At 42.8% G+C, this 26,714-nt stretch overlaps 1 protein-coding gene across 1 annotated transcript in view; it reads left to right on the forward strand.

Moving 5' to 3' along the window:
• ANKFN1 (ankyrin repeat and fibronectin type III domain containing 1) overlaps window positions 1-26,714 on the forward strand; it is a 475,518-nt gene that overhangs the window by 105,167 nt on the left and 343,637 nt on the right. Inside the window, exon 3 of the mRNA XM_044299903.1 lies at window positions 18,070-18,264. Within this exon, the coding sequence (XP_044155838.1) occupies window positions 18,070-18,264 (195 nt within the window). The remainder of the gene's footprint in view (window positions 1-18,069; window positions 18,265-26,714) is intronic.

Raw genomic sequence — 26,714 nt, forward strand, 5'->3', positions numbered from 1 at the left:
CTGGCAACAGTGGGGGCAAGAGAATCTTCTGATTACTTTTTTGAGTCATTTCTAAGTTTAGTGTTCCCTTAATTGATTCAGGGTGTTTTAGTCTTTAAAAATGTTTGGGCTTACTTGCTCAATTTTTTTTTTTAACTTTCTTGTATTTTTATACCACTCACTCAAATTTTTAAAATTGGATGCAAAATTGGATGAGGTTAGCCTGCCATGCTGATTGAAGTCAGATTTACAAAGTTTTTATAAAAGTATTGCATTGTACTCCAAGATCGAGAGAGATGTTGTTGGGATCCATGTGTGAACTAGGGATACCAATGACAGATTTTACAGGATTCAGCAGTTTAAAAGTCCAATACCATTTATTTTCCATCCAAGTTATGCAGTAACTTGAGTGAAGCCACGACACCAAAATAGAACATAAACAACAAAACAAAAGTCCTTGCCCATCTGGGCGCTAACTAAACAGTGGGTTTTTCTTACCGTTGCTCTCAGAATAACATGGGCGATAAGACTTTACACAACCAACAGGTCATGCAGCTTCCAGGCTTTTGACCCTGAATGAGCATTTCAGCCCTTAATTTATTGCCACAGTAATGAAGCTAGCAGCTACACCTGGGTTCTCAGACTAGGGGAAAGTGTTGTACTGGATTAAGGAGGGAATGGCTCCTCCCACTACCAACACCTACATGCCATTCCATAAAAATCCAGGCCTATAAGAATCAACTTAAAAGGGCCTCAGCAAACTACACCCTGCTGAAACATCTCAGCTTTCCTGGATTCTTTTATTTCAACCACCTAAGCATTCTGGATGTGATAGATGCCCCTCTAGTATTTTGTTACTAGATAGATACATTTTTAACTGAATGGCCAACTGGAGCTTACAGCTAATCGGTGCATGTTTCTGAAGCTGGATCTGCAGCGACCAACAGATTCCCAATGGGTGGTTGTGATGAGACAGCCTCTTTAAAGCCACGACAAGCTTAACAAGAAGACTGAACGCTGCGCAGCAGTCTATGCTAAATGATATTATCCTTTAATTATGTGCAAGTAGCACTAGGGGTGCTAGTCTGATGTCTGGTACTCGGCTGATGAGCGGTATCTAAACTACATTCACGGAAAACATAAGCTCCCTGTACGGTGACTAATCTGCAACCTAATGTAAACTTCTAATTACACAATTAACTTCTTGTTTGTTTTGTACTCTAACGCAAAGTAAGTGATGGGATTTAAAATAATATTTTACTCACTCGAACCATTACGGCATTTTGTGTGCTTACCTGCGGCTGGAGTGACACATACTGAGACACTGTCTTCAGCTCAACTGGTTTTTATAAGGCCATAATAAAACCCTGTCACCGTCGGTGGAGGCCGCCTCTGGACACTATACCATTAAATTAAAGGTAGTGAAATTAACAACATTTAAAGCTGATGTCAATCTGGGAAACTGCAGGAAATTGCACCTTTGGGCTAATAATATATCCAGGCTTTTTTTTTTCTGAAAGGTCGTTGTACCTACTGCCAGACTGGGCCACATTATCTTGTATTCTTCCTTACCTCCCCCTGGGGATTTTACGCATACAAGCAATCTCTGAAAGTTTTTTTTTTTTTTTTTTTTCCTCGGCCTCCAAGTTTTAGTTTTCTATTTATTTGTTTATTTTGCTGTCACGGATCATGACTTATTTTTTTCGGAGAAGTGTGACACTATTTAGAGGCTGTGATTGACTGCTGAGGCAACATTCATTAACCATGACAAATGTGTTTAAAAAACACTGTGCAGAGTGTTTCGAAACGGCAGTAAAAAGAAAAACCAAACTTTTATTTTATCCATTGACCTCATCTGTATATAAATAGAGCCTGGAGAAGGGGGGGGGGGAGAAATCAGTAATTTAGGATTCATATTTTTGAGCATTTTCTTTTTTTAAATCTTCCAATTCATTGTTTAAAATAAAGTTATTACAAAAAAACCTTAATGCCCTCCCTCTCCTTCCAAATTCCCACAAGGAATAGAAAAAAAAAAGTAAAATAAAAATTCCAAACTTCAGTTATTTCATCACTTAGGCCCCATGCACACGGCCGTTGTTCACAGCCGTGTGCGGGCCGTGGAACCGCGGCCTGGATCCCTCCTGAGAGCAGGAGCGCACGGCGTCACTGGTTGCTATGATGCCGTGCGCCCCCTGCTGCCGGCACAATACAGTAATACACTGGTATAGATCATACCAGTGCATTACTGAATTGCGGCGGCAGCAGGGAGCGCACGGCGTCATAGCAACCAGTGACGCCGTGCGCTCCTGCTCTCAGGAGGGATCCAGGCCGCGGTTCCACGGCCCGCACACGGCTGTGAACAACGGCCGTGTGCATGGGGCCTTATTGTGAGTCAAAACCAGTAGCGAAGTCTACTCAGAGATCAGGTGTAATGATTTGATTTAGGGCTCATGCACACGACAGTATTGCTTTTTCAGTGTTTTGCGGTCCGTTTTTTACGGATCCGTTGTTCCGTTTTTTGTTTCCGTTGTGTTTCCGTTTCCTTTCCGTTTTTCCGTTCCGTTTTTCCGTATGCCATATACAGTATACAGTAATTACATAGTAAAAATTGGGCTGGGCATAACATTTTCAATAGATGGTTCAGCAAAAACGGAACAGATACGGAAGACATACGGATGTATTTCCGTATGTGTTCCGTTTTTTTTGCGGACCCATTGACTTGAATGGAGCCAAGCACCGTGATTTGCGGACAAGAATAGGACATGTTCTATCTTTTCACGGCACGGAAATACTGAAATACTGAAATGGAATGCACACGGAGACACTTCAGTATTTTTTGCTGAACCATTGAAATGAATGGTTCAGTATATGTTCCGCATACTGAACTACAAAAACGGCCAGTATACTGAACGCAAAATACTGTTGTGTGCATGAGCCCTTACACCTATTCTGTTTGTTTGACCCACACCTGGTTTTGCCTCACAATAAGGGCTTGTTCACACGACCGTTGCCCCGCCGTGCCCATGCTGTGGACGCAAATTGCTGTTCGCAATGCACGGGCAACGGCCGTGGGACTGCTGCATTCAGATTGCGACCCCATTCACTTAAATAGGGTCTGTGATCCGTCCGTTCCGCAAAAAGATAGAGCAGGTTCTATCTTTTTGCGGTGCGGAGGCACGAAACGGAATCCACGGAAGCACTCCGTAGTGCTTCCATAGGGTTCCGTTCCGTTTCGTTCCACACCGCATCTCCAGCTTTGCGGACCCATTCAAGTGAATGGGTCCGCATCCGTGATGCGGAATGCAGACGACCGGTGCCCCGAGTATTGCAGACTCACCGTATGCGGGCTGCAATACGGCAACGGAGGGGAATGTGAACAAGCCCTCACTGATGGAAACGACTGACCAAATAACTGAAGTGTGAACTCAGCCTAAAGGCTCATGCACACGGCCATTTCCCGACCGTCCCCGTATTGTGGTCCGCAAACAGCGGGTCCACAATTTGCTGGCACAGGCCGTGTGCACCCTTTATCACGGATGCGAATCCATTAACTTGAATGGGTCTGCAATCCGGAAGGTGTGGAACGGAGGCACAAAATCCCACAAAAGCACTACGGAGTGCTTCCGTGGTGGTTTCTCTCCGTGTCTCCGCACCGCAAAACAAAAATAGAACATGTTATATTTTTTGCAGTGCTGACGGATCACATCTGTGGAATGGCATGGATGTTGCCTGTGCATTGGAGACCACAAATTGCCAATGGCCATGTGCAAGAGCCCTAAGATAAATATCCGTCTATTGTTTTAAAGGAACCAGACAAGAATGATGTGATGACATTGTACATGTGACTAGAGATGGGCGAAACTATTTTATCTCGTTATAAATTTCCCATAAGATTGTAATTTCTGAGAATCTGAAACATTTTAGATTCATCCCCGTGCGAATCGCTCAAAATGTCAGCCGCCATTTTAAAGTTCAGAAGACAGAGAAGAAGGCATCTGCCACTTAAAAAAAATCATTTTTGGAATGTTTTTTTTTTATTTAAAAAATAATAATCTGACAGTGCAATGTGTTACTAAACAGGCAGTTTGTTATCACCAGCTACCCTCCATCCAGATAGGTCATATGTCGATATGTCATTACTAATGTTGCCTTGGCATTAAAGAGCTTGAAATGGGTTCCATACAGTCCTAGGAGACCTCAAAGTGTCCTACACAACCTTCAGGGCAATTGAGGCACATTCGATTCAGATTCAAATTTATTCGGACCAAATAGAATCGAAACCAAAACAAATTTTGAAAAATTTCCTCATCTCTACAGAAGGGGGGGGGGGGGGGGGGGGGGACAGAAGGCACATTATACATTATGAGAGGGCATTATACTGTATTAAGAGCACATGTAGGTGGCATTATACTGTATTAGGGGAACATATAGAGGGCATTATACTGTATTAGGGGTATATGTAGGGGCATTATACTGTATTAGGGGAACATATAGGGGGCATTATACTGTATTAGGGGTATATGTAGGGGGCATTATACTGTATTAGGGGAACATATAAGGGGCATTATACTGTATTAGTGGAACATGTAGGGGGCATTATACTCTATTATGGGTAGATGTAGGGGGAAACATACTGTATTAGGCTACTTTCACACTTGCGTTTCACGGATCCGTTTGAAGGGCATTTCAAACGGATCCGTCAATAAACTGACTAAACGGAGCCAAACGGAAGCCATTCAGACGGATCCGTTTGTTCGGATCCGTCTGTATTATGGATCCGTTTGTCACGTTGGTTTCCGTTTTTTCATCTGTTTAGAAGATCCGTTTTGGAATGAAAAGCATTTCTAGGTTCCATCATCATGTATTCAGATCTATAGTGTTGTAATGCTCCTATAATTCTCCAGGGCTATCTTGTTGAAGTTCCAAAGCTGGTCCGACTTTGATAATGGACCACACCTTTCGGACTCTTGTACACGACTACATGCACTTAAAGATGTATAGTGTTCGTTAGCGGGCCATATGTCCCTGATCGTCATTGATCGTGCGTACGGGAGTACAGAGCATCATGATGCTGACCATGTTGTGCCGCAAACTGGGCTATTGTCCCGCACTCATATGATCTATTAGTGCAAGACTATATCCCCGCGGGCAGCTCAACTTGCACAGGATGATTGTACACTATGATGCTGTGTACTCTCGTGTGCACGATCAATGCCACTATGGGACATATGGCCCGCTCACGGACCGTATGTCTCTTGGGGCATACAGTTGTGTGCAAGAGGCCTTATAGGGGTTTTCTCATCTCATACAATGTCGGCATACCTTTTTAAGATATGCCTACATTGTCTGAAAGGTGCGGGTCCCACGGCTGGTACCCTCACATATATTGAGAACGAAGCCAAGAAAGTAGATGAGGTTGCACTGTGCTGCCGCCCTCCATTCATTTCTATGGGAGAGGCGGGGATTAGGGCTTGGTGGTGGACGTACCATGGGAAATGTGTCCTACAGCAACAGTGCTCCCCGCTCCGTTCTCGATATAGGTGCGGGTCCTACCAATGTTACCCACACCTATCAGACAATGGGGGCATATTCAAGTGAAATCCCCCCATTGTCTATGTGAATACCCTTTTAAAAACTGTATGTCCCTTGCGTGTCCCTTGTGGTAATCACACTAGTTATATTAGCGTCATTTGGAAATCATTAAATGTTAAAATCACAATTATTAATGAATTCCTGATGATGCTGATGGACCGTGACTCCGACAAGGGCTCATATGAAAGGGCACAAGATTGAACAATGAACAAGCATTTGCTTGTTCGTGTGCCAATCATAGGGTCTACGATCAATAAAGAGCCAAAATTTAGCTCATTATTGATGGTCATGTTTTAATGGATCTTACGACATTGGCACTAATGCTGTTTTGATATAAAAACTACCAAGGGTGTTATAATAAACGCACAGTAGTGAGACTAGGGTAGTTTTAATTTCAACACAGATGTAGTGCCAAGGTTACCCTGTACAGGACAATAAAAACACAGACACAGTGCAGTAAACTATAATTATTTTTTTAATTTTATAAATACAGTAAATAAATAAAATAAATAAAAACATAATTTTTAAAAAAATACATTTTCAAAACTGAGGGGAGGTGGACTGTCGTGGACTCGATGGTCTGGGGCTGGCAATGGTAGCCCCCCTGTCCTGGCGATCCACTGAGGTGAAACTACGGGCCACAGGAAAGGATGCAGGGCGTAATTGTAGGGTGTGGAGAAAGGTAGGGTCTGAGGAGGAGAGGAACCGAGCATGTGTAGAGGTGGAGGGAGTTTGAAAAGAAGTAGGAGGAAAATACGGGGCAGGAGAAGAAAAAGAAGCAGAAGGAAACACATGCTCGGGGGGGGGGGGGTGGGAAGGGAAAGATTGGCGGTACTGGCCACTGGTGTGGGGTGGGGGGTAGGTGTGGAGTGGGGGGTAGGTGTGGGATGGGGGATAGGTGTGGCATGGGGGTGGGGGGGTTGGGGGCGGTGCATGATTTCCCATGACCCGTTCTCTAGCATGATCTTAAACTCATGCAACTGCTCGGGCGTCATTGAGATCATCAAACTGATTAGGCTTAGCCCATAATGGTAGTTTGGGCTGAGTTGAAACGCCGACTCCGCCCCCTCCCAGCGGCGAATCAAGTCAGCACCAAACTCCATCTGATGTTGGGCAAAACCTTCTAGAGCGTCGGAAACGACCTCTACAAGGTTCGCATAATCAGCTCGATTTGGCCTACCGGATCTCTGCTCGCTCACCAGGGCTCTCAAATTTTGACGAAAACCTAAGAGCCTCTGTTGAGCGGAGGGACCCGGTAGGGGACCCGGATTTTCCTGAGCCGATACATGAGGGACAGGAGGGCTGGCGCTGGCGATCTGTTCCGGTTCAGCCCCTTACAGTCAGACGGAGAGAAAAGTTTTCCCTCTGACTGTAGGGGGCTGGCCAAAACAGGGGAGCCAAACACTCCGCTGTCTCAGACAGCCCCTTAAACTCAGACGGAGAGAACAGTTGTCCATCTGACTGTAGGGGGCTGGCCAAAATAGGGGATAATCAGTGTGGTGGCGTTCGGAGTGGTCCCATAATGCTGGACGCGCCTCCACCAGTTGGATGGGGAGCAGGTTATCGATGGTCAGAACCCCGAACTCCTCATCTTCCCTGGTGGAGCCTACGGAACCCTGAAAAAAAGAAAATACTAAATTTAATGTAAATCCTAATATAAAATGCAAATTAAAACTACTTAATTCAAAACTTACACGTCTACGACCGCCACGCTCATTCCCGCGGACTCTGGAGGCGACTGGGGGATCCTTGCTGGCGGCTCTAGGTGCAGATTGCTAAAACAAAGATTTTTTTTTTAGAAGACTGTACTTAAATAAAAAATAAAAAAAAAGATATATATATATATCTATATATATATATATATATATATACTTACTTCTTGACAGCCCCGATCCGGGCTTGGTCCACCTCCCCTGGACGATGGCGATGCTGGTGAGCTGGCCCCACAGATGAAGAAGAAATCTATAATAATAGCACATACTGATTAATGCAACAAATCAAACAGTAAAAACTCCAAGTGTTGATTTTATACTTACCGGCCACTGGATACGACGTCGCCTTCTGGGTGGGTTTTTCCAGTCTATGCTTTGCTTCTTTGATGACATCTGTACGCAACAGAATACCAGACAAAATGCAGATAAAGTTAAAGGAACTTGTAGAGCACTATTTCCTCATATATCAACAATTTTTTTTTCTAAAATACTTACTTTTTAAAATATAGATCTGGGCTTGCCCACCGCAGATGTTTCTTTAAATTAGTTTTTTTGTTTAGTTTTTTTTTTGAACGACCCTAATAATAAAATTATTTCAAAAAATTAATCCGACAGGAGCCATAATCCCCCCCCCAAGTGCCATAAACACCCCCCAGAGACAGCAGCCCAGCATAGTGCCAGCAGCCCCCCACAATGACATCAGGCCCCCAGTTCCAAACAACCTTCCCACAGTGCCCTCAGCCCCCCCCCCAATGCCAGCAGCCCCCACAGTTTCAGCCAGAAACACCCCCGCAGTGCCAGCAGACCCCACAGTTCCAGCCACAAAAACCCCTGCAGTGCCAGAAGCACCGCACAGTTCCAGCCACAAACACCCCTTCCCAAGTGCCAGCAGCCCCCCCACCCTAGAAATAGAGAGATAGATAGATGGTAAAAAAAGAAAGATAGACAAACAGACAAGACTTCATATACTTACCAGTCTCACCAAGTCGATAATCCAAAATGGCCGACGATGAGGAGGAGGGACAGGAAGTTACTGTGCATGCGCAGAGACGTGAACGGTTTCTAACGGATCCGTGTCAAAGCGGAGCCAGGACAGATGGATCCGTCCCCATTGACTTCCATTGTAAGTCTGGACGGATCCGTTTGGCTCCGCACGGCCAGGCGGACACCAAAACACTGCAAGCTGCGTTCGGGTGTCCACCTGCTGAGCGGAACGGAGGCCAAACGGAGCCATACTGATGCATTCTGAGCGGATCTGCATCCACTCAGAATACATTGGGGCTGTACGGATCCGTTCGGGACCGCTTGTGAGAGCCTTTAAACGGAACTCACAAGCGGAGCCCCGAATGCAAGTGTGAAAGTAGCCTTAGGGGTACATGTATGGGGCATGATACTGTATGAGGAGTTCATGTAGAGGGCATTATACTGTATTATGGGTACATGTAGGGGGGCATTATACTGTATTATGGGTACATGTAGGGGGCATTATACTGTATTATGGGTACATGTAGGGGGACATTATACTGTATTAGGGTTACATGTAGGGGGCATTATACTGTATGAGGAGCTCATGTAGGGAGCATTATACTATATTAGGGGTACATGTAGGGGGCATTATACTGTATGAGGAGCTCATGTAGGGAGCATTATACTGCATTAGGGGCACATGTAGGGGGGCATTATACTGTATTAGGGGTACATGTAGGGGGGCATTATACTGTATTAGGGGAACATGTAGGGGGCATTATACTGTACAAGGAGCTCATGTAGGGGGCATTAAACTGTATTAGGGACACATGTAGGGGAATTATACTGTATTAGGGGCACATGTAGGCATTATACTGTTTGAGTTGCACATGTAACAGACATTATACTGTACAGTGCCATTTACATGTGCCCCTTATAAAGTGTTATGCCCCTTACACATGCTCCTCATACAGCATAATGTTTCTACCTGTGCCCATCATACAGTATAACTGATTGTACCAGACATTTCACTCTGTTTTTCCATGGTCCTTGTGGCCACCAAGCCACTGCCTTTAAAGGATCCTGAACATCCTCGACTGCAAGTCTGCAAAGTTAATTTCACTTAATATTCTGAACAATGGTTGTACAACTATGCCCACCCTTACGACTAAGGGTCTTAGTACCCGAAACGCGTCAACGCTGATTCTGTTGTATCAAGTGGCTGTCTGTTTTGTCTACATGATGTCCAAATAAAGAAGCAGTTTTTAAATTTGTATCTAATCTGAATCTGAGACCAATCCTTTCAAATTACCTGCAGCCTGCAACGGGGACACACCCCTAGGGTTTCGGAATCGGGAGTATGCATAATCGGGAAGGTGAGCTGGACTAAGTGTTTTTCTATGCCCACCCTTAGCTCTAATTTGGTTAAGGACTCCAATTTCTTTCCATGAAACCAATTCAATACAATGCCGCAACCATGCTAGCAAAACCCTTGACAGGCTGCCGTTCACAACACGACCACAGGGTGGCCACAGCTAGACACATATTTGATAGACATCTTGTGACAAAATATCACAAAATCCTGTTGTTTTGAAAAACTGGTCATGGTGGGACAACAATATCCTGACATATCCGGCCAAGAAGAAATAGGTAAGGTGCAATGCCTTCCCAAAAGTAGGTGTTTTTGGTATTTCCATGGGTGGGCCATAAATGTCACAGTTTTGCAGATTCAGATTTTGGCAAGTAGGTCATACCTACAGTATCTATCTTCAGTGATGCTTAGGTAAGCTACACTGTGCAAGGTATGTAAGAAAGCGGTCCCGTTTTGTACGACTCTTTTAACAAGAATGTGGCATTTCTCAGACTCATGCTGAAGCTCTCTGAGAGAACTGTCATTCATTAGACATTTGTCCACACTTGGACGCTGTGGGGATGCAGACTTTACTTTCTATCAATATGTTCATGTATGGAATGTATATTGTATATCACAACACTATGTCATATATTGTAACATGAAGCTTTTAGACAGGTGAAAAATGCATCTGTGGGATATGGATCTCATCTGCCATCATTTTCCATGTTTGGAGAGCACACATGTATGTGCCTTGTCCAAACGTTGCCCTGTGTGAACAAGCTCAAGCTTGGTCAAGGGAGGCTGCTGAGTGACGCGTTCCACAGCGTACGCCAATAATAATCCGCTCTTTCACTTTAAATGTTATCCTTCTGATGGCTGTTTCTTTTATTGCTTACAGTAGATGTCAGATTATCTTAAGAAAGTGGATGCAAAAACCTATACCGTGTGTACACAATCTGAGTAATGGGAAGTATTCACACAATGCGCCTTTATCGATCAAGTCTATCAAGATGAATTGCTGGCCATTAGTGTGTCACTAATGATACAGTAGAGGGTCATTCGGGAAGGAAATACTTTTGTCTCACACAGTAGCCAAGATCACGTTCCTCGTCAAAGTCTTCCACAGTCTTGTGATCCATGATCATTGCTAGTCATTCATAGATTTTCTTGAAGGAACACAAGCGTATGCCACAATATCTTATCCCATCTTACATCTTGACAGTATCTGGCCCGAGAGAGTAATAATCAGAAGTGATTTTAGACCATGTATGGTGCTTAGCTCGGTTTCTTCTTCTATGAGCGATTGTGGCATCATCCTCTGTGTTAAAATAATTTAGTGTTATTTATTTGTAGAGGTAGCAAACATTAACTTGACAGTTAAAGGGGTTATTCTATGATGGGTGCAAAATAATGAAAATTGGATATCATACAGTACAGGACAACCTCTTTCTAACAAAGCTAGAACCAGCCCTGTACCTCACATGGATCCAGAGATCTCCACATTCATTGCTTCAATTATTTTGCCAGATTAAGATCAGGCTGGCAGCTCATGGGGAGTGTCCTTCCTCAAGAAGTGTCTCCTTTCTGCTGTAGCTCAGGGAGCATGTCCATTCTCAGAGGATGTGTCCTTTCTGCTGCAGCTCTCTCCCTATAAGGCCCCTTTCACACGGGCGAGTTTTCCATGCGGGTGCGATGCGTGCGGTGAACGCACTGCACCCGCACTGAATCCTGACCCATTCATTTCTATGGGGCTGTGCACATGAGCGTATGCTGATGTGGATGCGGTGCGATTTTCATGCATGGTTGCTATGTGACAGTCTATTCACTGTATTATTTTCCCTTATAACATGGTTATAAGGGAAAATAATAGCATTCTGAATACAGAATGCAGAGTATAATAGCGCTAGAGGGGTTAAAAAAATAAAAAATAATTTAACTCACCTTAGTCCACTTGATCGTGAAGCCCGGCATCTCCTTCTGTATCCTTTGTTGAGCAGGACCTGTGGTGAGCATTAAATACAGGTAAAGGACCTTTGATGACGTCAGATCACATGCTCCATCACCACGGTGATGGACCATGTGATTGGAGCATCTGATCTGACATCACCACAGGTCATTTAGCCCACAGCTCATTCAAGAAGTAAAGAGACTGGGAACTACGTGATCAAGAGGAGAAGGTGAGTTAACTTTTTTTTAATTTATTTTTTAACCCCTCCAGCACTATTATACTATGCATTCTGTATTCAGAATGCTATTATTTTCCATTATAACCATGTTATAAGGGAAAATAATACAATCTTCAGAACATCAATCCCAAGCCCGAACTTCTGTGAAGAAGTTCGGGTTTGGGTACCAAACATGTGCGATTTTTCTCACGCGAGTGCAAAACGCATTACAATGTTTTTCACTCGCTCAGAAAAATTGCACACGCCTCTTATCCGGGCCAAAAATATGACGCCCATGTGAAAGAGGCCTAACAGTCACAGCTTTTAACAGTAGACATGGATGGTGACGGGTGAAGGATGAAACTGAACATGCGTGGCCATGCTCATCCAGCTCAGTAGCAGGTTAAGTAGCATTTTACTATACAGATTAAACACCAGGGGGCGTCATTATAATGAAGTAAAGAGAATATCTCACAACTGGAACATTTTTGTAACAGAAGGTAACGAGTAATGAGTTTTTCATACTGAATTATAATAAAATTAGCAATAAAGCTTTTTGTGTGAAAAAATATAATGGACTCTAGAAAACTCTTCCCTCTAATATGTCGTCACTCCTCCACCTTAATGCCACCACTCTGTGGTGACAGGTCATCTTTAAAGTAGCTCTGAAAAAGAAAAAAAAAACTAAAAGTGGCCCAGTGTTGTAGGGGGAAGGGGGCCGCAAAATTGACTGAAGGCAGGGCAGCACAAGTAGGGGGGGTCAGCAATATCATGGTGCAGCACAAAATACCATCCCAAAAGCTGTCCCTCTGTGGTGGCCATCCATAGCTGTCGTGTTTTATCCTCCTCTTCCAGTTGTCTCTAATTAAGATATAGAGCAGGGAATTGAGGGGTGAGATGTGGACCACAGCACTGAGCTTGCCCTACCTTCAGCATACTGCCTTTACTTCCCCCTAGTAATGCTCCAGCAGTATGCTCCTCAAGTGGCCAACGAAAGGAAATGAAAAAAAAATGCCTGAGCCCCATTCTAAGGGCTCATGCACACAACCGTTGTTGTTTTGTGGTCCGTTTTTCACGTATCCGTTGTTCCGTATCTGAGTATTTCTTTCTTTGATTTAAGTACTCTTCCATTTCATTATTCCACAAAACATATCCGTATGGTTTCCGTGTGCGTTCCCTATTTTTTTTCCGGACCCATTAACTTGAATGGAGCCTCGGACCGTGATTTTCAGACAGTAATAGGACATACAATACTTTTTTGCAGAACAGAAATATGGAAACGGAATGCACACGGAGTACCTTCCATTGTTTTTGCGGACCCATTAAAGTGAATGATTCCGCATACGGTCCGCAAAAAAAAACGGAACTGAAGCGGAAAGAAAATACGTTTGTGTGCATGGACCCTAAGCCTCAGTCTGCAGTGCTAGCCACACAAGCCTTTTCCAACCTGTGGCTGTAGATGCCTATGGACCTAACCATTTGTACTCTGCCTAATAAAGTTACTGTGGCCTATGAGGACGAACAGCAAGAAACCTTGCTTCATATTTTTCTTCTTGTGTTTTTTTTAATGTTTTGTTGTATCCCCCTATACCTATAACTGTATGCACACATTGACCTCCAGAAAGCGTGATGAGCGTGCCCTGTGTGGACATCACACTTCGTGTGTGACCATGATCTCTCGTTAAGGACATTGCTCGTTTCACAGGAGCACACAGCATTATAATGATTTGTAATGCTGTGCGTCTCTGCATGACCTTGCTTCTACTGAATTACACTGACATAATGCTGTAGATACAGGTCATACAGAGACACACAGCATTATAAATCATTATAATGCTGTGCACTCCTGCTTAACAAGCACTGTCCATAACGAGAACTCACGCTCACACAAGTAGCATGATTGCCACACAGGACATGCTGGTCTGCAAGAAGCATTAGTAGTGAAAACCCAAGATAAGGTTAGATAAACCCAGAGTTCATACATAAATCACACTACTCTTAGAGAGAATAGATGTTACGGAATGCCAACCAGAAGTGCTATGTGCAATATACAAAATGAATGCAAAAAAAAAATTATATATATATATATATATATACACTATTGTCTAAGGAGTTTTATTATGCCTCCAATATGTCCAAAATATCCTGAGTGTCCATTGGCTCGTGTGCCCACTAACATATTATATAATCTGTCGGTACCTGTTAGAGCAGGCATCCTCAAACTGCGGCCCTCCAGCTGTTGTAAAACTACAACTCCCACAATGCCCTGCTGTAGGCTGATACCTGTAGGCTGTTTGGGCATGCTGGGAGTTGTAGTTTTGCAACAGCTGGAGGGCCGCAGTTTGAGGATGCCTGTGTTAGAGCTACATAATAGTCCCTTTTGGTGAAACATCCCTTTGCCCTGCAAGTCTCGGCTTCCTAGCTCCAAGGGAAGCCGCTGGGTGGAAGTTCCATGTAGGAGGGGGACTTTGTGAAAAATGTGCCCAGGGCTTATGGAAGTGTAATCGGGTAACACAATCCAACTTTGACCCTCTGTCATTCACGGAGGGAAGATGCCCCAGACTAGCTGGAGGTCTCCTCTCGGAGCACAAGTCCCCCTCTACAAGTGGTGAAAATATCAATCATTTTGTTGACACCAGCCTCAAAACAATCACGAGTGTCATATAGAGTATAAATTAGATATGAGTACATTTTCCAAAATTCATTTCAGGTCCAATTGGGTCGAATCAGCTGTCAGATTCAATTGGGTCTGAATAAATTCGACCCAAATCGAAAGTGCCCCAATTGCCCTGAAAATGTGTGTATGACCCTCTGAAGTCTCTTAGGGCTGTATCCAACCCCTTTTAAGCTCGTTCACTCCAAGACAGCATTAGTAATGTCAACATGACATTGACATATATGACTATGAGCATACAGAGGGTAGCTGTTGGTAACAGTCTGCTTAATCAGTTTTTTTTACATTAAAAAACTGTAAAAAAAAATGATGCCTTTTTGGTGGAAGATGCCTTCTTCTATGTCTGCTTATCGGTAGAATGGTTCCATTCCATATGAGCGATTTCTGCTGGGTGAATCACAAACGTTTCGGCTTTGCTGAAATTAGAATCTATTGGGAAATTTCTAGCTAATTTGATTCATGTAGAACTGATTCACTCCCGTCTAATATAGATTGACTGCGGAGTGTTTAGCCTATCAGCCCGGCTGACTTTTTATCTTAATATTGTAGCTATGGGACTCATCTCGAGATTTTACCACCCATGTCTAGTTATCTTCAAAGCCTGTAGACAATGAAATTCTTGTTCTGGATCATCAAGCACCAAACCTTCTATTGGCTCAGTATCATAAACTTTATATGAAAGGTTTGGCAGTCAATCTGGACAATTTCACAGCCAGAAGTAATTTGTGCAGTCGAACCATAAAAAAACGTTGCTTTTCAGCATCTTGTTTTAATATTTTGTAGTCATGCATTGAGCTCGATTTGACTTTGGAATATGGTGTCAATCATTTATTTATACTATTAATATCAGGTTTCAAAGCTTTATTAGAATGGAAAAATGTTATTATTTTCTTTTTTTAATTTATTATTTTGTGGGATTCTTTAAGCTTGTAAAGGCCATCCAAAAATAAAATGAAACGAGCCATTTAAAATAGAAAGAAAATGGTTTAGCAGAACTAGCTAATCAGTGAGGAAAGCTTCAAGCAAAGATTCATCTTTAGCAATGCTGACCTTGAGCATATGGGAACTGGATGGGCATCAAAGGTTCTTCTATGATTGGCATCAATGTGTCAATATCAGCAGTTGAATTGCCCTCTGAATTTATAAGCCTAAGGCCTCATGCACATGGCCGTTGCCCGGCTGTGGCCGTATTGCTGCCATGGCCTGGCAATACGATTTTCATGTTGCACGACATGTTACTGTGTAGCCCCAGTTAGGACTTAGGACTGTGTAGCCCCAGTCTTAGGACAAACAATGGGTCCGCAATATGCGGGCACCGGCCATGTGCTCCCCGCATCACAGATGTGGACGCATTCACATGAATGGTTCTGCAATCCAGAGCTGCGGTGCGGATGGATCACGGACGTTGCCCGTGCATTGGGGACAGCAAATTGCGGTCCCCAATGCACGGAACGGTCGCACAACGGCCGTGTGCATGAGGCCTAATATAGTCCTCCATTCGTGATGCAGAACCTATAGTCTGATGTGGTAGCAGAAGGTGAAGGTTTCTTCAAGGCAATAATATGCTAGGTGCAATGGTCTGTACTGTGTGCCTCTAAAGCCTAATTGTATTTAGAATTGTGGTTATACATGTATACCTTTTTTAAAGCCTAAACTAACCTATTTCTGTTTTTTGAAAGCTATAACTATATGTAAATCATTTTTTGTGCATTTTTGCCAATAAGTCTCAGACTACAGAGTACTTCCAGTAAGTTTCCATACAGGCCTGGTCTCCTTAAAGGAGTTGTCTGGGCTTTTACTATTGATGACTTATCCTCAGGATAGGTCATCAATATCAGATCGGTGGGAGTCCGACACCCGGCACCCCGTCGATCAGCTGTATAATTAGACGGCGAGTGCAGTGTGCACATGCCGTCTCCCATCTAACTTTCTGTCCCATAGACATACAGCAGAGCGCAGGAAGAGATAATGGAGATGAGAAGGGAGATAGCACGGGAGCACTGCGCGTGCCGTCTCCTCATACAGCTGATTGGCAGGGGTTCTGGGTGTCGGAGCCCCGCCGATCTGATATTGATGACCTATCCTGAGGATAGGTCATCAATAGTAAAAGCCCTGATAACCCCTTTTAATACTGATGACTTATACCTTGAATAGAATATCAGTATCTGATCGGTGGGGGTCCGACACCTGGGACCTCTGCAGATCAGCTGTTTGAGAAGGCAGCAGCGCTGACAGTAGCGCCGCCGCCTTCGCTTGGCTTTTCCTAGGTTAGTGTTGACACAGTTATTGGTCACATGGCCTAGTTGCAGCGTAGCTTCATAGAAGTGAATTGGGCTGAGCTGCAATACCAAACACAACCACTATACAATGCATGGTGCTGTGCTTGGTGAGCTGAGAGAAGGCCACTGCACTACTGTGAGCACCGATGCCTTCTCAAACAGCTGATGGGCGGGGATCTCGTGTATCGGACCCCACCGATCAGATACCCCACCGATCCAAAGTATAAGTCATCAGTATTAAAATCTTGGAAAAACCTCTCAAGGAGATTCAGCACCCTGGCTGAGCCAATTCCAAGGCATCGCACTGAACCAGCCAGAATCCCACACCGTACTGATGAGGGGCAAGCACCCTGAAACAGCTGTCTATGAATGGATCTCTGTTCTGGCCACAATCCCTTGTTAAATCCCTTGTTGGAAAGTCGGATCTTGACTCATAGAGGGGCCACTTCCAATAGGTGGAGCTGGCGAGATGCTTCTTGGGCAATATCTCTATGCATCTACATATGGCTAATAGTCCGGCTGTCTATTATACTCTTGTACATGGCAAGTGTGAGTTCCCCCGCTCCCACAGCAATCCATTATCCCCAAGACCTCAGCTCACTCCCCCATGTTATTGAAATGCAGTAGAGCCAATGGGATTGCACTAGAGAGCTCCCTCCTACATGAACCAAGGTAACACTATTCATGGTAAGATCACTTTTTGACAACCTTGTACAGTTTACAAATGCCCTTCATGAACACTGGAGCCATTTTGTGAACGCGTGACATTATATTATTTTCATGTACTTTTTGCAATCTGGATCATTCTCTTGTTTTATGTTTAAAGGGGTTGTCTCACTTCATCAAATGCATTTATCATGTAGAGAAAGTTAATACAAGGCACTTACTAATGTATTGTTATTATCCATATTGCCTCCTTTGCTGGCTTTATTAATTTTCCCATCTCATTATTCACTGCTCATATCCAGGGGTTACAACCACTGCTGGAGAGCAGATACGAGGTGTTTAGGACTGACTGGAGCTGCTGTGCATGCGCGCCCATATACTCTCCCACGGTCCCAACCACCAGAGAGTTTGGTGCCTTTTCCTATAGTGTACATGCACAACCACCACTGATGGATTGCAGGGGGGTCGTAACCATAGAAAAGAGAAGTGTATAATGGAATTGAAAAACGAATCAAGCTAGCAAAGTAAGCAATATGGATAATAACACTACGTTAGTAAGTGCCTTGTATTAACTTTGTCTACATGATAAATGCAATTTGCTGAAGTGAGACAACCCCTTTAAGGTGGACATGCATGTGTATGAACCCGTATTAACAGTACCCTCTTTTGGTTGTTTGTACAGTTGTCAGTCTGGAATCTAGATCCATGCACCTGAATTCTCTGGTGGAAGAAGCCCAAATGAGGATGAGCGAATTGTCTGCAAAAATACAAAACGAAGGATTGGCAGTAGACAGCTCCGACAAGGAGAAGCAGCTCAAATCCTGGGAGTGGAGGTATCGTCTGTATAAAAGGATGAAGACGGGTTATGAATATGCACGTAAGTATAAAAAAGTGAATCTATATACTGTATAATAGTAAATAAAAAGTGAAGTTTTAAGCAGATCTTTCATCAGACTTGAGCAAAGTTTTGAAACATTCATTTCGGCAACTTCGGCAAACTCTGATAAGAAATTTGATTTGTTATAAATGACTTAGTTATGAATCGCTTTCCATTGTAGGCACAGTCATAAGGAACAGCGATTGCGCCGCCACCGTCATTTAACCCCTCTGATGCCGCTGATCACAGCATCTGTGACTTACATTCAGCGGCTCAGCGGTTAATAAAAAAATTATACTCATCTCATCCACTTGATCGCCCAGAGGCTGTCCACTCCCATCTTGATTGAAGGAAACCCACAAAGGACCTCGGTGACGTCATCAGCAATAAGCAATCAAGATGGGAGCAGGCGGCTTCTCCGCGATCAAGTGGATGAAGTGAGTATATAATTTTTTTTTTTTACTTACTTTCAGCCACCATTTTAGGACAAATTGATTCGTTGCCACAAATAGCGAGGAAATTCGGCTTCATGGCGAATCAAATTTTTCCTGAAATTCGGAAGTCAACTTCAGATACTTTGATTCACTCAATACTTGACATATGTATTATGTTTTATCTTAGAATTTGATAACATTTCTTCAAGTTTTGTTCATCTTATATTTGGTTCCTTGAAAAGTGATATTTTAGAAGAATTCCTTTTTTTGGGTTGCATTACTTAATTATCAGATTTAATCATTACCACATAAGTTTAATTCATACCATTCATTGTAATATGATAATCTTGGTGCTATAAGAAGAGAGTGCTAACATTTGTTGCTAATCTGAGAAGTGTTGGCACTGAGTGGACTTTATTAGAGGTGAATTATTCCATATTGTGCTGCCTTGATGTAATCATTGAGATAGTGTTGGTATTGTACTGAGGAGGAACTTGTGTGGCCTAGTGTTGTTGGCGATCTATCCAAGGTGTGCGTAATTTTTAATGATAATAGCGTGTAATAATTCTTTGAGTGTACATTTCCCTGATATTTCCTTCTCTCTGTATAGATGAACTGCTTTTATTTGGTGCTCAATAACATTTCTAAGGTGTCTCTTTGTTTAAGGGTTTTGATGACCTATAATTTTTTAAAATATACCCCAGAATGCTGAACATTAACACAAGAAGAAAACTCACTTTAGTCATCCCCAGCTGGTCCTGTTTACATGCTTCCTAAGTTCTTCTCTGGCCTCTGTACTTTCTGGCCCCTGTCTATAAGAAACCATGACCACTATGCCAATCACTAGTTTCACTGGTTGGGTTGTTCCCCATGATCATTAGAATGGGGGTTATGAGTCCACCATTCCTTCTCACTGTTTGTGAGGCTGACTTAGAAAGCCAAGACATGGAGAGGCAGTAGAGGTACTCTCATTCAACCTCCTGACTGTGGTGGTGCAATGAGAAGGACCAGGGTGATCGGGAATCTGCTCTAGTGATCTGTGGATCTATGGATAGATAGGTGATGAATGTTGATTGTAGAAAAATCTGTTTTGAAGAGGTTGTTCTAAAAGGTGCTGGAAGCCTGCATATCCTACTGAAAGGACTATACTTACCTGTTCCCTGCTGTTCCATTTATCCATGTTGGCTCCTGCCTCTCCACCTGCTGGTCTAGGGGTTGTTTTCTTCCTCCCTGATATGGGCATGATCACCTAAACCTTTTCAGCCAACTGCTGGATTCAGTTTACCTGTCATCAGCACTGTGCCGTACTGCTTCATAATGGAATTACTGAGGCTACCAATGCACTCAATCGGACATGGGTGCATAGGGAAGACCATATTTTATGGCATCTATTACCACAAAAAAAAGAAGGATGGGGCATTGCACAACCAACTGAGCCAAGTGAGACCAAAAAGCATGCAGGTTTGGGACAACCCTGAATTAGAAATTAGGTAGATTTTTAAAGAGGAACCAATGGTTGCTTTAATATTGGTTATGCATAATAGTGTCAGAACACATAGAGCATCACAGATTGTTGTTAATGTGACTGTGTCGTCGTAGACCGTCAGGTTGCCCATGTTGACCCCTCCATTACAAAAAGTGCTTACAATGGGGTTTGAGCATCAGAACTGGACTGTGGAGCAACGGAAAAAGACAGCCTGGTTTTATGAATCATCTCTTACATCATGTGGACAGCTGGCTGTGTGGGCATCACTTTACTGAGGAATAGAAGACACCAGGATGAACTATCAGAAGAAGAAAAGCTGGCAGAGCTGTGTGACCTTCTGGGCAATGTTCTGCTGGGAAACCTTGTTCTGCTGGCAACCTCTTAATTGTAGTAAGTTAACCTCTTTCAGCAGGATTACTAAGGAATAATTTGAGGAACATATACACTATAATTAGTCAGCACGGAGCCATAGCCTGTATATCGCAATCTTCCCTTAGTGTTGAATAGACAATAAAGGTGCCTTTACATGAGTAGATAATTGGTATGATGGAGTGACAAGCAAGTTGTTTTTGTGGTGTAGTGAACGTTTCAACAGTGACCCTTTAGAAGTGCCAATTATCATTCACAAAATTGTAATTTAGATTGCATATTCCATAGTTTGCAAAGCAGACTATTGCATTTACACAAAGTGATAACTAGTGGCGTTCTTAAACACACTCCCTGTGTAATTGTCTGTAATCGTGGGTGCAGTGAACGATTCCTGTTTCCACGTATGAAGTCGTTAACGTCCAACGATCATTTTTGTGCCCACATATACGATCGAAACAACGAAAAAATCTACCGATTGCCGTTCTATTATTCATTCCTTTAGACTGCTCAATAATTGTGCAGTTTTGCTTGATTTAATGATAATTTACACGATAATCGCCCTTTAGGCTGGCGAAACAGTAGTAGACCAGCAGCCACTCCCTGTTCAAGGCAATGCTAGACTCTTTAATTCCACATGTAAATCACAATGTCTTTTTGACACTGGTTAAATAATTTAGCATTTATAGCAAATAAGCCAAAGGCAATATTTAGAGAGAAGCAAGCTACTTGAAAATTGTTTTGTGACCGATTCTGCAAATTTTTTTAAACATTCATTTTGGCGTGAATTGAAGTTACTTTAATTTCCTGGAAATTGGTATATCACACTCTCTAATCTCATTCTCTCTGAAAATGTTAATTATTTTTGTAACTACTTTGTTTTTGCAAATTTAGCTCTCCCTCTCCACCTTTTAAGCTTTTTAATGCTATGTGAGCAATAGCAAATAATGTCAGTGACACTGACATACATAGCTATGGGTAAACGCATGGTCGACGGTGCTAACAAACGGTTTTAAAAACACCTTGCACAGTTGCATGTGTTATGCTTTTTCATATTAGAAGCCTTCCAGAAATGTCCATTATTGGGAGCAGACGATGCTTAAACACACACAGTGTTATGGGGAGACAACAGTGGACTGTTGGACTCAAGTGTCTAAAAATTATTTTATACACAGTGTGAGGAACATGGCAAAGACTTCAAGGCTGATGACGTGGCCTCCATATTCCACAGATCTCAGTCCAATCGAGCATTTGTGAGATGTGGTGAAAGGACAAGTCCAATCCATGGAGACTCACCTCACAACTTCTATCTGCCGCTAGTTTCTTGGTGCCAGATACCACAGGACACAGTCTGAAGTCTTGTGGAGTCCATTCCTCCATGGTTCAAAGTTCAACACTGATGTTATCAACTCCAAAGTAGAGAGGGATAATAAGGCGGCACTCACCCTGCAGTAGTATGTAAAATGATCCTTTATTTCATCCAGGATGCGAGTAACAAATTGCTAGCAGAGTAGACAGGGGCCGACAGCAAGTCTTCCATACATGCAGTTTTAACAAGTGGTGCATTGGACGTCCGTGTTTGAACGATTGACATATAGGGGTTTATTCGGGAGTGTGAGCTGTGTCGCGCGGTTTCTCCTCTATTTTTACTGATGTTATCAACATTGGTTAAGTTACTGGAATCTAATTCCCTAATCTCAGACAGAAATACACACACAGGGGTAGACTGAATTTCCTTGGGCCCACGAGAGGAAATGATTCTGAGGGTCCATTCTCTGTGTAAACAGGAAATATGCATATTCCCTTTTAAGTAATTTTTGTCACCATTGCACATTCAGCACTTATTGTCAATTATGTTTACTAGGATATCAAGTGGTTATTGTTTTCAAAGTCAGCTACAAATTATCTTCAGCTAGACCTTATGAGCCTTGTTTTATTAGGGAACCATTATTATGTCATCGATTGGGCCCATCGGAGGATCTTTTGGTACTCTCGAGGGTCAAGACCTTGCTATCATGTCCGGCCCAGTGCGTTCCTCAGCAAAACTGCCAGTGTCCAGTTGCCAGAACGACGGGGCTGGGCTTCCAGATGCAGGAGCGCCAGCCAATCAGAGGTGGTGCTGACACATCTGGAGAGCTGACGTCATCAGTCATGTGACACAGAATGTGCAGCCTATTTAAAACAGGCAATCTGCTGGTCATAGGTTGTCTTTAATTGGTGTCTTCTACTAGGATATCCTCACTAGCATTCTTTGACTTAACCTGAATCTCCTGGTTTTCTGACCCTACCTGGACCTTGACATCTGACTTCTGGTTTAATATAGCTTCTGATCTTGGCTTGTGATTTAGCTGCTTTCCTGGATTTGACTTCTGCATTCACTTTTTGCTCTGTTTTATTGGTTCTGATTCAGTTTATATTGGTCTCTCCAGGTTTGACCCAGCTAGTTTGTTCTGGTTGTATCATAGTGTGGTTGTTAATCTGTCACTGGGTTCTTTCTTCCTTATAGACCCCTGCTCTTATCTAGGAAGGGACTGTTGACCAGAATTGCTGGTTTATAGATCTGCAGACTTTCTTTCTTTTCATAAGAATTTGCTAAAACCAATTTTTTAATGTAAATTTTTTCTTTGAATCTTTCTTATTCCAAATGCCTGAATAGCTTGACATTTTTTCCTCTATAGATGATGAAATATCTGCGTAGTCCTATGATACACACTGGCTGTATTTGAACTGTTGGCAGTGCTGAGACATGCAGTACATGGAGGGTCAAAGTGATCATGTATTTTCTGAAACATTCATGGGTTTGTGAATACATTGCAGGTTTCATTTGTCCCGAATGCAAAGTGTCTCAGAGTCAACTAATTAGTGGTGGGCGAAAAGCGCTCTTCAGAAAGCACACTGTGTCCTGTCTCTTTGGGTGGTCTTTCCTGGCAGTAGATGGAGCTTGTCTCTAACTTTCCTCCAGGAGGCTATGGCTTGGGAAGGTTAAAATGGAACAGGCTCCTCAGTGATTCAATTGAGTGAGTGGTTCGTCCATTTTCTCTGCGACTCAAACAAGCTTTCTTTTCTTTCCTCCTTTCTCCACAATGATCTGTCTACCATGTTTCCAACTGGCACATCGTTGTAGCACCCTCTCCCTTCTCCCCTCAAGTTTGGTGATGACGTCTTCTGTCCCACTCCAGACCGCTATCACTCTCACTCATAGTTCTGGTTACAGTAGATTGCTCTATTGGCTTGTAAACAGGGCAGACCTGTGTAACAGGGAATTCTTTGAATAGATGAATTATGTGTGCAACAGAGATTTAATACTTGGCTTAGTCATTTCTATAAACTTACAGTATGTCTTTAAAATACTTTTTTTTATGTATATATATATATTTTTTTTACTTTCATCCAGGCATTTTCAGCACATTTCCTCACATGTTATATTAGTTTGGCGCATTGCACTGATACCTAAATAAGTATCAATATACAGATTTATAGGGAATCTCATTATACACACCCATTGGCGGTTCTCTAGGCATACATGGTGTTTTTCACTTTATTTGTAAAGGAGCACATATTCAACAGCAATATGCATACGTAGCCATTAACTATCCATTCTTTAGTGAGGCATGTCACCTCATTTTCCTATCTCATAATCACAAATATAACATATTTTTCAAGGCCATATTCATAAAGAGCCAAATAACGATCAAATAGTATGTTTCCAAAAGACAATCCTTGTCCATACTGTATGTCCTTTTAGACCATTTCAGCAAGTGAAATGACTGACTAAACATGGCTTCCCTGGAAAAAGTCAGCTATTTGCCAGGGGTGCTGGAAGTAGCTTTCGTCTGATAAGACAATTGCTTTAATATGTTATTAAGGTGGACATACATCTTCAATAGCTGTGTGCTAAACAGCTATATCTCTGGACTTATTGATGTACATACATGCTTGGTTTGGACAAGCTTATATGTTGTGGTCTCAATCGTGGCAGGGGATTAAGATGTTGGCAGAGACCTTTAGAGGTGCCTTATTGTCATGTAGGTTCCCGCGACAGGTGGCAAGAGATCGGTGAGATCGGTGAGACTGGCAACATGTGGTTTGATTTGACATGTTTTCCATTTGGATCAAATAATGTCTGTGTTGTTTCTGGTGCTTGCCACAATTTCTTTCCCCAGGTGTGTATATTATGGTCATTTAACCTTCTCTGCTTATTGTTGTTTCTCCCACTATGCTATGCGGTTTATAGCTTCTGTGGATAGCTAGTATATGAATCTCGGCTGAGTTCCTGGTGCTGCCATAGCCACTTGAAGTTATGTGTTTTCTTTGCCTTTTGTATTTTGCTTGGGTTATTTTGTGTGTTGCATTTCCCTGTCATTTGTATTAATGCCTGAGAGAGACTCCTGTTCGTCCTTCCTTTTGGAGGAACAGGTTGTCTCAGTCCTGACATTAGTACCAGGGTCCTATAGGGTCAGTTAGGACATTAGGTATTCCGGTGTATAAACTCACCTACAGTACCTAAGGGGTCTGTTCATACTGCTAGTTAGTCAGTACTTTGATTAGGGTTTTACTAGGAGGTGTCCATCTCATTTCCCTAATTTCCAAACCTTATTCCCTCACCCCTTTCCCTTCTATTTTTGGTGTGGTGTTTCCCAACCCCCCCCCCCCCCCCCCCAAACACACACACAGGAACGTGACACTTATCTCCCATTCTTACATGTTGAAATTGAATAGGCCTTTCCCGTCTTTCCTCTACATGATCTGTCTGGGGACAGTCAGTAAAGCCCTATACTCATAGAATAGTTGGCAGTTCCTACCATAATAAGTGGCTCTGGACAATTTTGCTCTTATGTGTATTTACACTTTTAGATTGGTTAAAGAAATTCACAAAACCATATGGAGAGCAAATAAAGTCTGGTCAGATTGGATCCAATGTCACCAGCAATGCAAGGAACTAAGCCACGTGTGACAGGTACCAAAGCTTAACTTTCTAAAGGATTCGGAATCTGTAGAGTGTAAGAAGTTATTGTGCCAAATGAAAAATTCACGCTTGTAGCTTAAGTTATTGATATCACACTTTAGTGGTCATCTTAAAAAATTCTTTAGAAAGTGATAATAGAGCACCATCATGCCTCCAAAATGACTCATCAATAATTGCTTGTTTTAACATTCAATTTCATACTCTACAGAAGATTCTTGAGCATTCTCCAATTTTTGGAAGGCCTTAAAATAGGATGTGTGCAGCATTTCCCCTTTTTGGAGTCTTAGATTCTGTTTTTCCCACATTCTGCTGTTAGGTAGTGTGTTCTCATTCAGGCAAATTTGTGCAAATTATCTAATACCGTATATAATAAAGCAACTGTGGCATTTACATTTTGCGTTTAGTACATGTTTCCTACATGTCTACATAAATTCATAATTGATAACAAGTATATAATGATAACATCCCATATTTATAAATAGGAACATGCAGAGAAGACAGAATGGGTGTTGCACTTATCCTGTGCCTGCCATTGCCCTGCTCCTCTTTGTGGGCACAGGCACAGTGCTACTTACACAAACGGTCTTAGCTTGCTGCTCCGATCTCCCTGCTCCTCTTCCAGCTAGCAGCACTCCGGGCTACCAGAACTTTCAATGTCTTCTGCAGGATGCTGCCTGAGTGCTGTCCTGAAGGCTTTTTAAAGGGACAGCCTATGGCTTGCCACCCCATGGTATTTAAGGCACTTTTCTCAATGAGAGGGTGCCTGAGCTTTAGGTTTCCTAGTGTCTAGTAACCAGCATAGGTGGTTTCCCTGTCTGATTACAAATGTATTGTTATCCAGCCTGACTATTGATTCTAATTATAGCTGCATGCCTTGACATTGGTCTTTTTCTAGGATTGCCCTACTGCTGCCTTCCCTGTCCTTAGGCTCATCTTGCATATACGCTAGTATGCTGAATTCCCTGACCTTGACCAGTGTCCAGACTACACATATTGCCTGATCCTTTGGTGTTTTGGACCGGTGACCCCATTGGTCAGCCGCCAACCACATGGGGACTATCTCAGGCAGTAGTGGTCTGGTGGTTTCTTTACAGTGAAATCCTGATCACTGGTTAGTTTGTATAGTGGGTCCTCACCCACTGCCCTTGTGGAAGTTTTAGTAAGAGAAATGGAATTTCTGACTTGACGTACACAAAAA

This window comes from Bufo gargarizans, chromosome 6 (assembly GCF_014858855.1).
Source record: "Bufo gargarizans isolate SCDJY-AF-19 chromosome 6, ASM1485885v1, whole genome shotgun sequence".
NCBI lineage: Eukaryota > Metazoa > Chordata > Amphibia > Anura > Bufonidae > Bufo > Bufo gargarizans.